The sequence below is a fragment of the Lissotriton vulgaris genome, chromosome 7, assembly GCF_964263255.1.
Source record: "Lissotriton vulgaris chromosome 7, aLisVul1.2, whole genome shotgun sequence".
Classification (NCBI taxonomy): Eukaryota; Metazoa; Chordata; class Amphibia; order Caudata; family Salamandridae; genus Lissotriton; species Lissotriton vulgaris.
In genome coordinates this window covers 821,060,621-821,075,758 of record NC_141695.1, presented here as the reverse complement: position 1 = coordinate 821,075,758, position 15,138 = coordinate 821,060,621, and the positions used below count along the sequence as shown (strand labels likewise).

The 15,138-nt window shown below is 47.7% G+C and overlaps 1 protein-coding gene across 1 annotated transcript in view; it reads right to left on the bottom strand.

The window, feature by feature from the left end:
* The window catches only part of DNAH17 (dynein axonemal heavy chain 17), a 15,539,113-nt gene that overhangs the window by 2,556,067 nt on the left and 12,967,908 nt on the right, over window positions 1-15,138 (bottom strand). Inside the window, exon 68 of the mRNA XM_086931082.1 lies at window positions 5,356-5,520. Within this exon, the coding sequence (XP_086787208.1) occupies window positions 5,356-5,520 (165 nt within the window). The remainder of the gene's footprint in view (window positions 1-5,355; window positions 5,521-15,138) is intronic.

Sequence of the window (15,138 nt, the reverse complement as noted above, 5' to 3'; positions counted from 1 at the left end):
ATGGGGTCTTGGATCCCTCCCTATTCGGTTTCCGTGCTGGACACAGCACGGAGACTGCGGTCATTGAGATTGTGGATAACATCAGGCTCGCGGTGCATAAAGGCGAATCAGCCATCCTTATCCTCTTGGACCTATCGGCGGCATTTGATACCATCTCCCACAACATTTTGAAACATCGTTTGTGGGAGATAGGCATCAGAGGAAGGGCCCTTGGTTGGATTGAAAACTATCTGACGGACCGCCACACCACCATCCGAGTCGACACTCTGGTCTCTAGTAGCCGCCCTGTAACAGTGGGGGTACCCCAGCGGTCTATCCTAAGCCCCCTGCTGTTTAACCTGTACTTAACCCCGCTGGCGAAGATCATTAACTCATACGGCTTTGAAACCGTGTCGTACGCCGACGACACCCAGCTGCTTATCACATGCGGCACAGATCATGCTGACACCCGTTCCCGTTTTAAGAAATGCATGATCGAGATAAGCAGCTGGATGTGTAAAAACAAACTCCAATTGAACGCAAACAAAACGGAAATCATCTTATTCGGCAAAGCAGAGAAATGCTGGACACAAGAGCGGTGGCCATAGGAACTAGGAGTATGTCCCTCCCCTAAATCTGCAGAACGGAATTTGGGCATCATAATGGACTGTGCCTTGTCCATGAAGAATCACATTACCAAAGTGACAAGCACCTGCTGTGGAATCATGCGTAGTCTCAGGAAGATCTTCAGGTGGCTCCCTATAGAAACTAGGAAACCCCTGGTACAGGGCTTGATCGTTAGCCATCTTGATTATGGCAATGCCCTGTACGCTGCACTCAATGAGAATCAGCTGGCAAAACTGCAGACCCTCCAGAATGCAGCGGCCAGATTAGTCCTTGATCTGCCTCCTAGAACAGCTTCCGGGCCCTGTTTGAAAAAGCTCCATTGGCTCCCCATCCGTCAGAGAAGTCACTTTAAGATCTTGAGCATAACACACAATACTCTGTATAATATTGGCCCCAAATATCTTTAAAAAAAACTTAATTGGTATGTCCCTAAAAGACCTTTAAGATCCAACAGCAAATCATTTTTGATTCAACCTCGTGCCCGGACTTCTAGATACAGTCAGCGTTCCTTCTCCTATCTTGCCCCTCTGTTTTGGAACAAGCTGCCTCCCCATCTGCTATCCATCACTGAACATAAACTTTTCAGAAAAACCCTAAAAACCTGGCTTTTTCCCAAATAGTTCCCACCCCACTTTCTAGCATCACATGTGATCAATCGTTTTTGTGCTGTAAGCGCCTTGAGACCTTACGGTGATAAGTTGCGCTATATAAAAACTTTTGACATGACATGACATTTTATAGCACTTTGCCAATAATCTAGCATCTGCCTTGGTGTGGAGGAGCCATCCCCCTGCATCCATAGGCACCAAACACATTTGTCCGGTACCCATGTTTCTGGCCATCGGGCCTACTGAGGGAGCAGCACATCAGGAGAAAGTCTTTGTGGCTCTAGGAGGTCGGCCCCAATTCTCTGCTGAGTTTTGAGACGCTTGACCCTCCAGTAGCCCCCCTGCACCAATACCTTGAATATCATGGCACCTGCACCAGTTAAGGCTTGTTTCTGTCCAGTCCAGACACCACAGATGTGGAAAACCGGCCCTGCTATCTTGTTTTTCCTTCCTCTGCATAACTGACCGACAACCATGACAGCCTTAACTTCCAGTGGCCAGCAAGCAAAGAGACTCTGCAGCTGAGCTCTACAGCTCGGGTCGTGACTCCTAACTGAGTCACCTGGCTCTAGGAGTCCCATGACCTGAAACCCCCCCTTTGGGTTCTCCCAGACTTGTCCCTAACTCTCCCCTTGCAGACTCTTTGTTTCAGGTACATTGACTTTACAGGTGTGGTACTCGCAGCTACTATCTCAACCCGCGGCCGGACTGGCCGTAGCAGGCACTGGGCGTTTCCCCGCTGGACTGCCAGGTTGCCCCCCCAGTTTCTGCGGCAGGTCCGATTCAATTGCCAGGGCTGGTTTGCCTTCCCAGTCTGGCCCAGTCCCAACCAACACCCCCGCAGCACCTGGACACCCCAGGGCAGGTAAACCCAAACAGCTGGTGGATCTTTGGACCTATGCCCCTAAGCACCTTAAGTCCTAAAGGGCACCCCCGAACACCGACTGCAAGTATATGTTTGCTGTTTATGTTTTTCCTCCCATAGAATAACATTACCGCGTTTGAGGATCATACCTCAAAAATCGTTATTCAAGCATTTTTACTGTTTTCTTGTAAAATCGATAACTTCGAAAGTACTTACCTGATTCCAAAGATTTTTGTGTCTAAATTCATATAACATCTGTCATTTGTATAAATTGGGCTCAGATTTCTTCTTGAGTGTGTCTAATTTATTGACTCAGTATGTACAACAACAGCTTAACACTCCCCTCTGATAAACCTAAACTGCTTGACCACTCTAACACAAATAGAGCACTTGGGATTATTTAAGTAAGCGCCTGTAAACCAATAACGGTCTTCTGGACTTTATGCATGGCGTGCCCTTACATTGGCCCACCACATAAAAAGCCAGCTTCCTACAGTAACTTATTTCTAATTTATCATTCCAAAAAGACAGAAGGATATTTTAGAACAGCAAATTAAGAAATAAAGTGTGCAAGGCCGACAAAAGAGTGGCCTGGTATCAATGTGGCTTGTTGGTTCTTGCAAAAATAAATGTTAATAAATAAATATAAAGCATGGAGGAGGAGAGGTGAGGAAACAATGAATGAGAAGAGAGGTGCGTGGCCTAGTACTAGTGTGCAGCGGTCCAGATGAAAAATAAAAGCAATTTAGTAGGAAGCAAATGAGTGGGTTTTGGGATGGAGAGTGATTCAACTGTATGTGTCTGGAGAGCACGTGCCCTTGCCCCAAGTTCACCATGGAAAGCCTTAGAATTTTGATTCCCACCTCAGAGCACGACAGTCGTGTGTGTGGGAGTGTGTGTGCGCTGAGGCCTTTTTGTATATCAAAAAATGAGTCAAAGATGGGGAATTGGAGCTCAGAGGAGCACACCTGCTGCACCTTCCTTACACAAGGGCGACTACTGTTCCCTCTGTGTGTTGCAGAGGACTGACAGTAGTGGCAGCCATACCAGATTCAGTAAGCACAACAGGCCTTTTCAGCTGTTCCCTGTTAGGGGATGGCCTATTTACATCTCCCACCATTTACAATTGCCTGCCACTACCATGCAAACAGGCAGCGGCGTAGCAAAGGGGGGCGGTCAGCCCCAGGGCGGCACGTGTTTTGGGTGCAGCAGCCTCGTTCTCCGCTCTTACCTGCGGCATCACCAGAACCCGCCTATGTTCTTACACGGCCATGGGATGCCCCAGTAGGTATAGGCACCCCCTACCCCCTGCTCTGACATATGGCTGCATGGCAGCTGCAGCATGGACCGCCACAGGCAGAAACTGGTCTAGCTACGCCACTGCAACCAGGTCTTTAGGCCCAGTGAATGGCACCTGTGTCAGTGTAAATGAGATAAACAGGAGTGAGTTAGGAAAGTGTGAGCCATGCTACCACGGCTATTAGCTTCCATTGTGAGTGTGGTCAAATCCAGTCTTCCCGAAGACTGAGGGAGAGGAAGGAGCCCAAACCACTAATATGAATTTTGGTTGCCATTTCAGACATTCCAGAGTAGAGGAAGCAGCGGGTTCCATTAAAGCAATGGAGTCTTTCCCCTCCTCTTTCCTGGCCTTTATTCTTTGGGAGATAACCCTCCCACCAATTGGCTGATTGGGTAGATGAGAGAGACAGCCTTATTACCTTTAGTGTTCTTGTTTTGTTCTCTTCTAAGAGGAGAACCAACACAACCAGTACAAGCCTCTTCTTCACTGATGTGGGAGCTACAGTTTCTTATGATGGATTAAACCCAGATCTTTTGACTGGGTGTGAGTGTTTGATTGATTCAAATGCTCCGTCCATCACCACCCCCTTTTGTACAGTTTCTTATCCAGCAGCAGGCACCGATATAAGTGTCACAAGTGAACAGAAACTTTGGCTGGACATCAACCTCCTGTGGGTCATATCGGACACCCCAACTCCTCCCTCCCTTTGACAGAGATGCCGGCAGGTGCATCCTGTCTCAATAAAAAAATATACTTTTGGGACCAACAATATGTTCAAAGGGTTGCACCAGAGAAGTACTACTGGCACTCACACATGAGTGTGAAACGCAAATAATCTGCCAGCAATGCCTATATTACCCCAGAGATTCCTCATCGCCATAGTATCGGCAAGTGTACAGTTACCGCTGTGACATGTCCCCATTAGTACCAGTATGAAATGCCGCTGTGAATAATATATATCTCAATTGATTTTGTGAGGAGTGATAAAGTGATTTTCTTAACGGAAAGGGCTGAGTGGACAGTGATTTGTTAACTTCTATTCAATACTTGTTTAAAGTAGAGTCTCTAACCCTGCACCACATCCCTTGGATTTAGCTACCCTGAGAGTCAAGTGCTTAAGGAGTGCACTCGGTGCACAGTATTGGGTCCAATGATCCTGGGCCACAAGTTTTAAATGGCTCGATTTATACAAACGCAGCCCAGTAACTCCTGCCTGCCACAGGACTCCTGCAGAAACCTACCACAGGGGGGCTGCAACAGATGAGCATATGGGAGTTTAGCAGACAGTAGAGAGAGCATAGAAAGCCATCTGATCTCAGTGTTCTTAAATAAAAAATGAAAGTTGTTTCCCGACAGCAGCACTGAAAGGATACAACTCCATTAAATGATTGTAAAGAAGTCAGGCTCATGTAGGACAGAAAAAAAGGAGTAGGGAGTAAAGCCATTGAATAAGGAGCATAAAACTGAGATAGACAATAAATGTATCCAGTCACGAGCAAGGTGATGACCCAAAGCCTTCTCTGTGTATCATACTGCAGAAAAGAGGTATTTTAAAAAAAAGCTGAAGCCATCTGTAGGTAAAACCTAAAAAGAACACTGAGTAAGCAAAAAATACAATGAGGAGACCCCCTTAACAGAAACAGAAATGCCTGGATTGAGTCCGCCTCACTGGCAGATGTGCTGTAAGCACACATTTTCACCACAAAGCTGTTTTTTCTAGATACTGCAGATATCATCTGTCAGGAAAGTGGTGTCCAGGGCCTCTCCAATGACCTGGTGGACCAGGGGCTAAATGACCACCTCTGGTATATTTGGTGATGTTTTCTCCTACTCCTTGTCATCATGTTCTATTATGTATAAAACGTTTTGCAACTGATATCACTGTTGTCCTATGAAATGTTGTAAAAAGCTTTGCTTTTCATCCCGAGCCTGGCAAGTGCTACATAAAACTGAAAATTAAAAAATAAGTTTCTTACTTTCTCTTCAATTTCAGTGGCAGTGCGCTTGGTGGTCTCTAGGTTTTCCACCAAGGCAGTATCTCCCAAAAAATCTCCTGATGCAGCAGAGAGTCGAGCAAGCAGAGAATCTTCAAGCTCCTTTAAAACAATCTTGAATTCATTCTGTTGCTGTGTTAGTTTTGCCTAGAACATAACAAAAATTCAATAATGAAGATGCCCTTTCAAACTATAAAGGAGACTGCAAATATACAACCCAGTCTTTACATAAGATTCCCCTTGCGTACTTGCTTACCTCCACACAGACTGACCAGTCTACTACATTAATCTGCTTTCCACAAATAATGCTATTTAGTTCCCCCCTCTTTTATGATATAAATATGCCAGTTGCTTATTACAAGTTTGTGCACTGAGTTTCAAAGCATCAGTAGCAGGACATAGTGGACAGGAGAAAATAAAAACACAACACAGACAAAAAAGAAGAGTCTTGGTAAAGGAAAAACATACTGGTAACACTGGTACCAAAGCATGGGCATCCGAGACCAATATAGTCTATTGACTAGCCAGCTTGGAGAAGACTTTGGGCAGAACTGTTTTAAGGCATGGGCAATGTGGGTAACTTCCAGAAGAACCTACCTTCCAAGGGCTTTCAGATTAAGATATCTTGGACAGTCAGAAGTATTGGTGTGCATAATTTCTTTTTTTTTTTACAGCTAGGCATGTGCCTTCACAAGAGCTTAATGTGCATGCTTGACCTTCCCAGGAATAAACCTTGTACTTTTAAGGAGTTTCTAGGAAATGTAAAAATAGTCTTTCTGAGTCACGTCTCTCAAAATTCTGTCTTAACGTGCTCATCGTCTATCTCCACATCTCTGCATATATACCCCACTCTTTCTATCTCAACTCTATATCACCTCTCTCAATAGACCTCTCTCTAACTTTTTCACAAGCAGTAACAAAAATAAAAAATATCAACAAAATATCAACAAGGTAAGTATATACTTAAGTACATGTTGACTATACCTATACTTCAAATCTATGTACCTTGACAATATACATATACAATGTAGTTGTGAAGTTAATAGGAAATCAATACTTACCAATATATACTTTCCTCCACATTTTGGTTGTCAATATTTTTGCTATGATATTCTTCTAACATGCTTTTTTTGCTCTTTATTTCCTGACATTCAAGCTTAGCAACTTCGCTTCTTTCTCTACCACACCACCACCACTCTCTACCTCAACTCTCTCCACCTCACTTCCAACTTCACCAAATTGCTGTTTTCATCTCACCTCCCTGTAGCTCGTCTCAATCTATTTTACCTAGTATTTCTCTTTACCTCAGACCTCAATCTTGCTCTGTGTCAATCTCTCTTTTCCTTTCTTACACTCTAACCCTGTTTCTCATCACTATGTACCTAACTGGCAATTTGCGCGAGCGAAGACCAGGCCTGCATGCGCAAGGCGAGGCTGTGCTGGGTCTCCGTTCTTGGCTCCATCATTCCGAAACCCCAGTGACGGTCCTGTATATTTTGGAGGTAGATTAGAGACGAAGTAATTAATCAACATAAACTATTGATGTCAATCGTAGGTTGTGTTTTTACCTTTACTCCAGGGGCCGGCCCTGTCTTGCCTTGTTTGCCCAGCCAGCTCTCCTGGGCAGGGTTCGGGCATGCCTGCCCTCTGTTCCGGTTATTTGCTTCTGTTCTAGTTATTTTTTTCTTATTCTAACTCTAACTTTATTCTAACTCTAACAAGCCTGCCTGCCCTCTGTTCTGGTTATTTGCTTCTGTTCTGGTTATCTTATTCCTTATTCTAACACCCTGTCTGCCACTGTACTTTCCCTTTCTTTTCTTGTTTCCCTTCTGCTCCCCCTCGTATTCCCGGCCTTTTTCGCCGCTATCCCTGACCCCTCCCGCCCGCCTCCCAGCTGATCGTCCCTCCTCCCTCCTCTTCAAATGGCGACCGCTGCAGGCACGCAGTGGGCTTGCCGAAGGCGTGCCTAAGGCAAGCCCGTCTGCGCCCGTCCACGCCTGGACCACGCCCAGTGCCAGACCCCTGGTCCCCACGAACCCCATGACGCCCGTCCCCGCTACGATGCCAGCACCCTCCATGCACTCAACACCGGACAATCACACACCTGCTTCCTGGCTGCCCTGAAGCGCACCCAAGGCCCTTTCTCCTTCCGGAACTGCAGCTTTGCCGGCATCCGTCATGCCAACCCACCCACCGGAAGAGAACGCAACCACCTCAGTTGCATCCTCCTCAACACCCGCTCCACCCGCAAACACGCTGTTGAACTCCGGGACCTACACAACTCCAACACCCCAGACGTCGCCTTCCTGACGGAGACCTGGCTGAACCCCTCCTCGGCACCCTACATCTCCATAGCCATCCCGGACGGCTACAAGATCACCCGCAGGGACCGCACCAATGGAACAGCAGGAGGAATTGCCATCGTCCACAGGAACACTCTCAGAGTCTCGACCAACACCGATGACACCCTCAGCACCGCTGAACACCTGCACTTTCAGATCCACACCGATCCCAACACCACTCTCAGAGGTACTCTCATCTACAGACCCCCTGGACCCCCGCCACAGTTCAGTGACTCCATCGCTGACTTCATCAGCAGCCATGCCCTCGCTTTCACAGACTACATCCTCCTCTGGGACCTGAACTTCCACCTCGAGAAAAACAACAACAGCAACACCACTACCCTGATCGACAACCTCACAAACCTCAGACTCAGGCAGCTTGTCACAACACCCACCCACTCTGCAGGCCACACGCTTGACCCCATCTTCTCCGCAAGCTCGGACATCTCCTTCAGCCACACCACCAAACTCCACTGGACAGACCATCGCTGCATTCACTTCACCACCCGGAAACCCACCACTCACCACCGCACCCAACAGATCGCCCGCCGTTGCTGGAGCAAAGTCACATAGGACCAACTAATCACCACCCCCGCCCGGAGCCCACCCACCGACCCCGACACCGCCGCCCGCAACCTCAGACAGTGGATCGACGACTGCGCCAACACCCTTGCCCTAATCAAGAAACCCTCCAACAGACACACCAGCAAGAAAGCCAGCTGGTTGAACGAGGACCTCCAAGCCTCCAAGAAAACATGCAGAAAACTAGAGAAGAAATGGCACTGTGAACCGACACTGGACAACTACGCAGCCCACAAGAACGCCATCCTCAGACACCATCACCTCATCAGATCCACCAAAATGGCCTCCTTCAAAAACCGCCTACGACATCCCACCCTCGCAAGACCTGTGCGACTCCCTTGCCACCTTCTTCCATCGCAAAATCGCTGATATCCAAGATAGCCTCAAAGTCACGACCACCCTGACAACCACTGAGACCTCCGTCCCCACGGCCACCATCCGCACCGATCCCCTGCTCTCCTGGACCAACATAAGCGAAGACGAAACCATCAAAATCATGAACACCATCCACTCCGGATCTCCATCAGACCCATTCCCACACCACATCTTCAACAAAGCCAGCGCCACCATCGCACCCCATCTCCGGAAAGCCATCAACGTCTCCTTCGAAACAGCAACCTTCCCTGAGAGCTGGAAGCACGCTGAGAACAACGCCTTGCTCAAAAAACCCAGAGCTGACCCCAAGGACCTCAAGAACTTCCGGCCCATCTTCCTGCTCCCGTTCCCGGCGAAGGTCATCAAGAAGACCGTCAACCAACAACTGACCCGCTACCTTGAGGAGAACAGCATCCTGGACCCATCCCAGTCCGGGTTCCGCAGCAACCACAGCACCGAAACTTCACTCATCACCTCCACCGATGACATCAGGGCCCTGCTGGACAACGGCGAAACCACAGCCTTTATCCTCCTGGACCTGTCAGCTGCCTTCGACACTGCCATTAGTGAGAAGAAAAGGTGGGGGCCAGTCAGCCTCCGCTAACAAAATGTCATACGTTGAAGTTAGATTTTCCCAAAATACCCCTTTTATGGTACGTTGTATGTCACCTTCAATTAAAAGTTGAATCTCAAAAAGCCTATCAGGGGGAGCTACTCTAGTGTCAGCTGTTTCTACAACAACATAAGTATCAGTCGCTGTCACCTTCAGTAGTGGACGGAGCGCCTCGCGTACTATGGTAGTCTCCGCCGCGCTGTCCAGCAGCGTCAGCGCCCATGTCTGATTCCGAAGCTGCGTTCTCACTATCTGTGGCATATCTGGCTGTTACTGCAGCAACTCTCTTTTTTCTGAAACTGGGGCCTTTTTGGTGTAGAATCGTCCTGCTTGCCTTTTCCGCCTTTCGGGCGGGGCTGGTCGTGACTCTGCTGGCCACCCCGACCTCTGCCGCCACCTCCACCACCGGTCGATGAAGCCAATGAGTCCTGAAAAGAACGAGGAGAGCGTTGTTCAGAAACCTGAAAACAATTAGGTGTTTTATTGTCGCGCGGTCGCGCAAGCCATAAACACGTTCTGTAGACGCAGGCACAGGAGATGCAGGATGTGAGTCCTGCTTCTGTTGTTGTTTACCCTGTTTTTTGTTCTTAGACCAATTCTGCTTTTTCGATTTGGGCTGTTCATCTTTTTCTGACTTCGGCCCTTGGGGTTGCTTTTTCTCCTTAGTAGAGAACGGCTTGACACCCAAACTATTACGGCCCACCGTCTTATAAGCCGCCGTAATTATTCTCGGTAACTGTCGGGGTTTATCGGCATCGGGAACAGCCTGCAAAGCATTAGACACCTGAAAGCTTACCGCATCTCCCTTTACATTCGCAAGGACGAGATCGGAAACTACGTCAAAACTGCAGCATAGCCTCATTCCCAATTCAACCGCTGCGTCTGGTCCTTGCTCATCTTGAACACGCTTAATGACAAAGGGAAGGACAGTCATTGACGGAGTGCCAAAGCACCTCGTATACACTGCTGCAAAAATCTTACCCCATTACTCACAGTCACCAGCTTCCGGTATCAATTCTTTAGGCAAACTAATTGTAAGAATCCTGTGTTTTTCAACAGGAGTCGCGTTAGGAAATACTGCTTCCAGCTGGTCAAATTTCTCGGCAAGCCAGAAAGGCATATCATCCTTATCTTGGGGACGCTTGCCCATTACTGCATTAACCATTACAGGACTAAGTTTCATTCCGCTCGGTCCGGCTGGAAGCGCCGCAACACATGGGGCCCCGCCCGAGAGATTGCGGGTAATGTATTGTACCAAGGACCTAATAACGCTAATCAGTACAGTATGTAGGCGTCTTAGATCAGCAACGGGAACCACTCCTGCTTGAGGATGCGGTGTATATCCAGCCAAAACAGGCCAAGTAGCGCCTGGAATGGACAAAGGACCTAATCTAGTTGTCGTTAAAGAGTGGGGAAGGGCGCCATTAAACTAAACTCGGTGCTGCCAAGCATTTATTGGAACTTCCTGTGTCCTATAAGGAACATATTCTGCGGGCACGGCTGTGTGAGTATATGTGTGGAACACACCAGTATTTGCGTTCACAGCAGGGAAGGTCACTCACGAGTAAAAGATCTCAAAAGGGTAAGCTACTTCAGCACTCACAACCAAGATTACTGCCATGCCCTCCAGTCTGACATTATACGTTTGGAAATGCTTGCGATCCCCTATGCGGCTATGCTGCGGTATGTCAACGTCACCCATAACGACACAGTAAAAATGTGGAAGAATGAAGAATATATGTAGCACAACTGGGTAGTAATTCAAAAGGAAACCGTTTTGATAGATTCAAGCTTGAAAAGACCTATGTAACTATAGGTAGGTTTATTCGTCAGTACCGTTATCCGGAAACTATAGTGAGGGGGTTAAGGACTGATATAAGCACTACTCAAGCTCCTTGTAAATACGACCAAACCACGTTGGGCGCCATGTTGCAGGGACTCTGCTCCTACACAGAACTGTGCATAGAGACTTAGGACCTCAGTGAAGTAGGGTGTACCAAAACCCATCTTAGTACCCAAACCCCCTACCAGACTAGCCATCAGTGACTCATTGGTTCTTCGTCAAATGGCAAAAACACCAATGATTTGTCAACCCAGAACATGTGACTTAGGCTACCTCAGGTATGGTGGCTAACAAGAGCACTCTTTTGTTACAGTCTTACACCAGTCCAAAACAAGGAGTAAATAGAGACACGTGCAAGTTTGAAATGTTTATTTCTAACGCTGTGTTCTCATGCACAGTATCTTAGATAATACAAGCAAACATATTATCAGAAACAAAGTTGTCAGCATTGTTACTATTCCATAAAATACAAAGGGAGAAAGCATCCTATAATGCTAACGTGAAACAGGTTAAAAATATACCTATATTTCACCTTCCCTAGTTAGTGAGTTAGTTTATAACTAATGATGGTCTCATAGGATTACATGGGCGGCCCCATACCTCTGATACTCAGCAGTAGTGGATCACATCGAGTTCTGCACAAGCTGTCAGAATACGAAAGTTCTCCAAGTGTGTCCGATCATGCCTGCACAGTATATTATTAATAGCGCCAGTATCAGAGGTGGCCACAGCTGCATATGTGTTATGTCTAGAATGTGCGCGGATCATTCCGAATAACAGACAGTGTCCAAGATAATCTTGACAGTCTCGGCTCTCTATGTGCGGACTAAACTAGCGAGGCAGCTTAGAAATGTAGCATAACAAGCTATTCTCATGTGAAGCAAAATACTCAGCCTTCTCTAAACAATATGGCAAGTGCGTGTCATGTGCAAAGCAGAGCAGGAAAGCAAAAAATGGGGTTTAAACTTCTAATAAACTCATGCTAACTTAACACTGTGTAAATGTAAGGCACGTCCCCACCACACCACCTCACCCTATGCGCACTCCTACACGACACTGGGATCCGAGACAAGGCTCTGGACTGGACCACCTCCTTCCTGTCCGGCAGAACCCAGAGCGTCCGCCTCCCCCGTTTCCACTCCATAGCCACCGAGATCATCTGCGGCGTACCCCAGGGCTCATTCCTCAGGCTGACACTGTTCAACATCTACATGGCAACACTCGCCTACGTCGCCCGACTACATGACCTCAACATCATCTCCTACGCCGACGACACCCAGCTGATCCTATCCCTCACCAAAGACCCCCTCAACGCCAAAACCAACCTCCATGAAGGAATAAAAGCCGTCGTCGAGTGGATGAAGAACGACCGGCTGAAGCTGAACATGGACAAGACTGAGGTCCTCATACTCGGCTCCACCCCCTTAGCCTGGGACAAATCCTGGTGGCCGACCACACTGGGCACAGCCCCAACACCCACCGACCAGGCACGCAACCTGGGGTTCATCCTCGACTCTACTCTCCCCAAGGCAAATCAGGTCAACGCCGTCTCGTCCTCCTACTTCAACACCCTCAGCATGCTCCGCAAGATCTACAGGTGGATCCCCACGAGACAAGAAGAACGTCACCCAGGCCCTTGTCAGCTGCAGGCTGGACTACGGAAATGCCTTCTACGCAGGAACCTCTGCCAAACTCCTGAAACGACCACAGAGTATTCAGAACTCCTCCGCATGGCTGATCCTCGACATCCCTTGCCACAGCCACATCACACCCCACCTTAGAGACCTGCACTGGCTCCCCGTCAACAAGAGGATCACTTTCAAGCTCCTCACCCATGCACACAAGGCTCTCCACAACACCGGACCAGCATACCTCAACAGACAACTAACCTTCAATTAACCTTCTACACCCCCAACCGCCAACTCCGCTCTGCCAACCGCGCCCTCGCCACCGTCCCCCGCATCCGTAGAGTGACCTTTGGCGGCAGATCGGTCTCCCACCTCGCCGCCAAGACCTGGAAGACCCTCCCCATCCTCCTACGGCAGACCCAGGACCTGTTAGCCTTCAGAAGACTACTCAAGACCTGGCTATTCGAGCAGTAGCTTCTTCCCCCCCCCCCCCCACCAGCGCCTTGAGACCCTCATGGGTGAGTAACGCGCTTTACAATTGTTATGATTGATTGATTGATTGATTGACTGTTGATCTCTGAAAATATTATCACAGAAATTAAAGCAAAATGCTCAATTTTAGGCAGAGTTTGAGTTTTGCAGGGCACTGTGGGTAAGAAAATGGGGTGGAATCCCCACGAGGCACACCACCATGGTCTCTTCTGAATGTCCAGTCTTCAGAAATATCTGGGTTTTGTAGGTTTTCCTGAGTGGTCTTCAAGTCCAAGCCCAAGCCCAAATACCCCTATTACCGATTTCCCCACACTGAATTTGGGCTTTTTGTGATGTGGGGGCTTGATAGAGTCTCACAAGTGGGGTAGCATTTTCATCGGGCCTAGAGGTCATGGCACCCATGCAAGGCACACCACTGGACTCACCTGGGTGCCTACGTTTCAGAAATATCTGAATTTGGTAGGTTTCCCTAGGGGACAGCCAACCCGAGCCTGAAAATGCAGCCATTCAGCATGGAAAGTTGGAAGATATTAGGATTTAGCCTCTCTCTGCTGACCTGTATGGAAGACCAACACCCAAAAGTATTGAAGGTACCCATCTCATGCCATAGATTGTAGTGAGGTTGGTAGATTGACTGCAGACATTGCTAAGTTAGCACAAGCTTGCTGCCATGCTGCTGCTTTTGCGCACGTTACTACACGACTTTGTTTTCACTAAGACTCTGCTTGTGCCTGTTCACATGAGAACCGTCTGCCTTTCGCGCTCCTTGCTGTTCTCTGTGGTTTTCGTCTGTACATGATGTGCAAGGTCGAAAAACAATGTCCCTTGTTATTCTGCTCTGGTCAATCCCCCGCACCTAGACATAACACGAAGCACAGCTGCACTGCTGAAAATCGAGTGCTTTTAATATTGCATGTATGCATGTTCGAGGCACTTGGAGAGAGCCTTTCCAGAGAGAAGAGCTGTGCTTGTCTGGAGATGTAAACCTTTGCATCTAGACTTGATGGTATGGGGTCCCCCTGACAAAGCCCAGAGGTCTTCTATTTTTATAATAAACTAGTTCCTAGCACGGGGAGGGTGGCAAGGCACAGTAGGCCGTTTTGTACCAGCTTTATAAAATAATATCCCTGTTCATATTCTATGGAATTATAACAATGCTCACTATACTGTGTTTATGCATTCTGCTGTTAGTAATAGCACGGGTACTGCATTTTAGAGCACGTTAGTTAAAATAAACATTTTAAACTATACAGTGTCTCTTATTACTCATGTTGTGGACAAGTATCAGTGAGTGAGCGAAGGAGTGTTCTTGCTCCCGCGATTCCTGAGAGAGTAGGAGTGACATGTTCCGGGTTGTCTAATCATTAATAGCTTCGCTGTAGTACGGAGAATGAATGAGACACTATAGCTAATCGGATTGGGATTTTGGGCACTAAGGTGGGTAGCTGGGACACCACTATACACCGAGGTCCTGGTTTCCTGCGCATAGTTGTATATATGTGCAGAATCCCTGCAGCATGGCGCCGCCAATGTTTGGTCTGGTTCTTATCTGCGAGACGCTTGAGTAGTACTTGTGCTTGTCCACAATGCCCTCACTTCTTTTTCCAGAAACAGCTGTGACGTTGTAACCCCTATGTTGATATTTTCATAGGTTCTTTCAAGCTTGATGTTATTAAAAGTTTTTTTTATTATTTCTTAACCCTTTATTGTTCTGCCACGCATTAGGTTGTTAGACTTTCTTCGTCTTTATGGCTGCGGTGGATATTGCAGCGCATAGCCGCATTGCACTCAACATTTGACCGCATATGGAGTGCAAAATGAGGGTGTCAATCTTATCTTTGTGGTAGAAGCTGATCCAGCTCACCACTTTGAGGTTTTTTATTCTTGGGT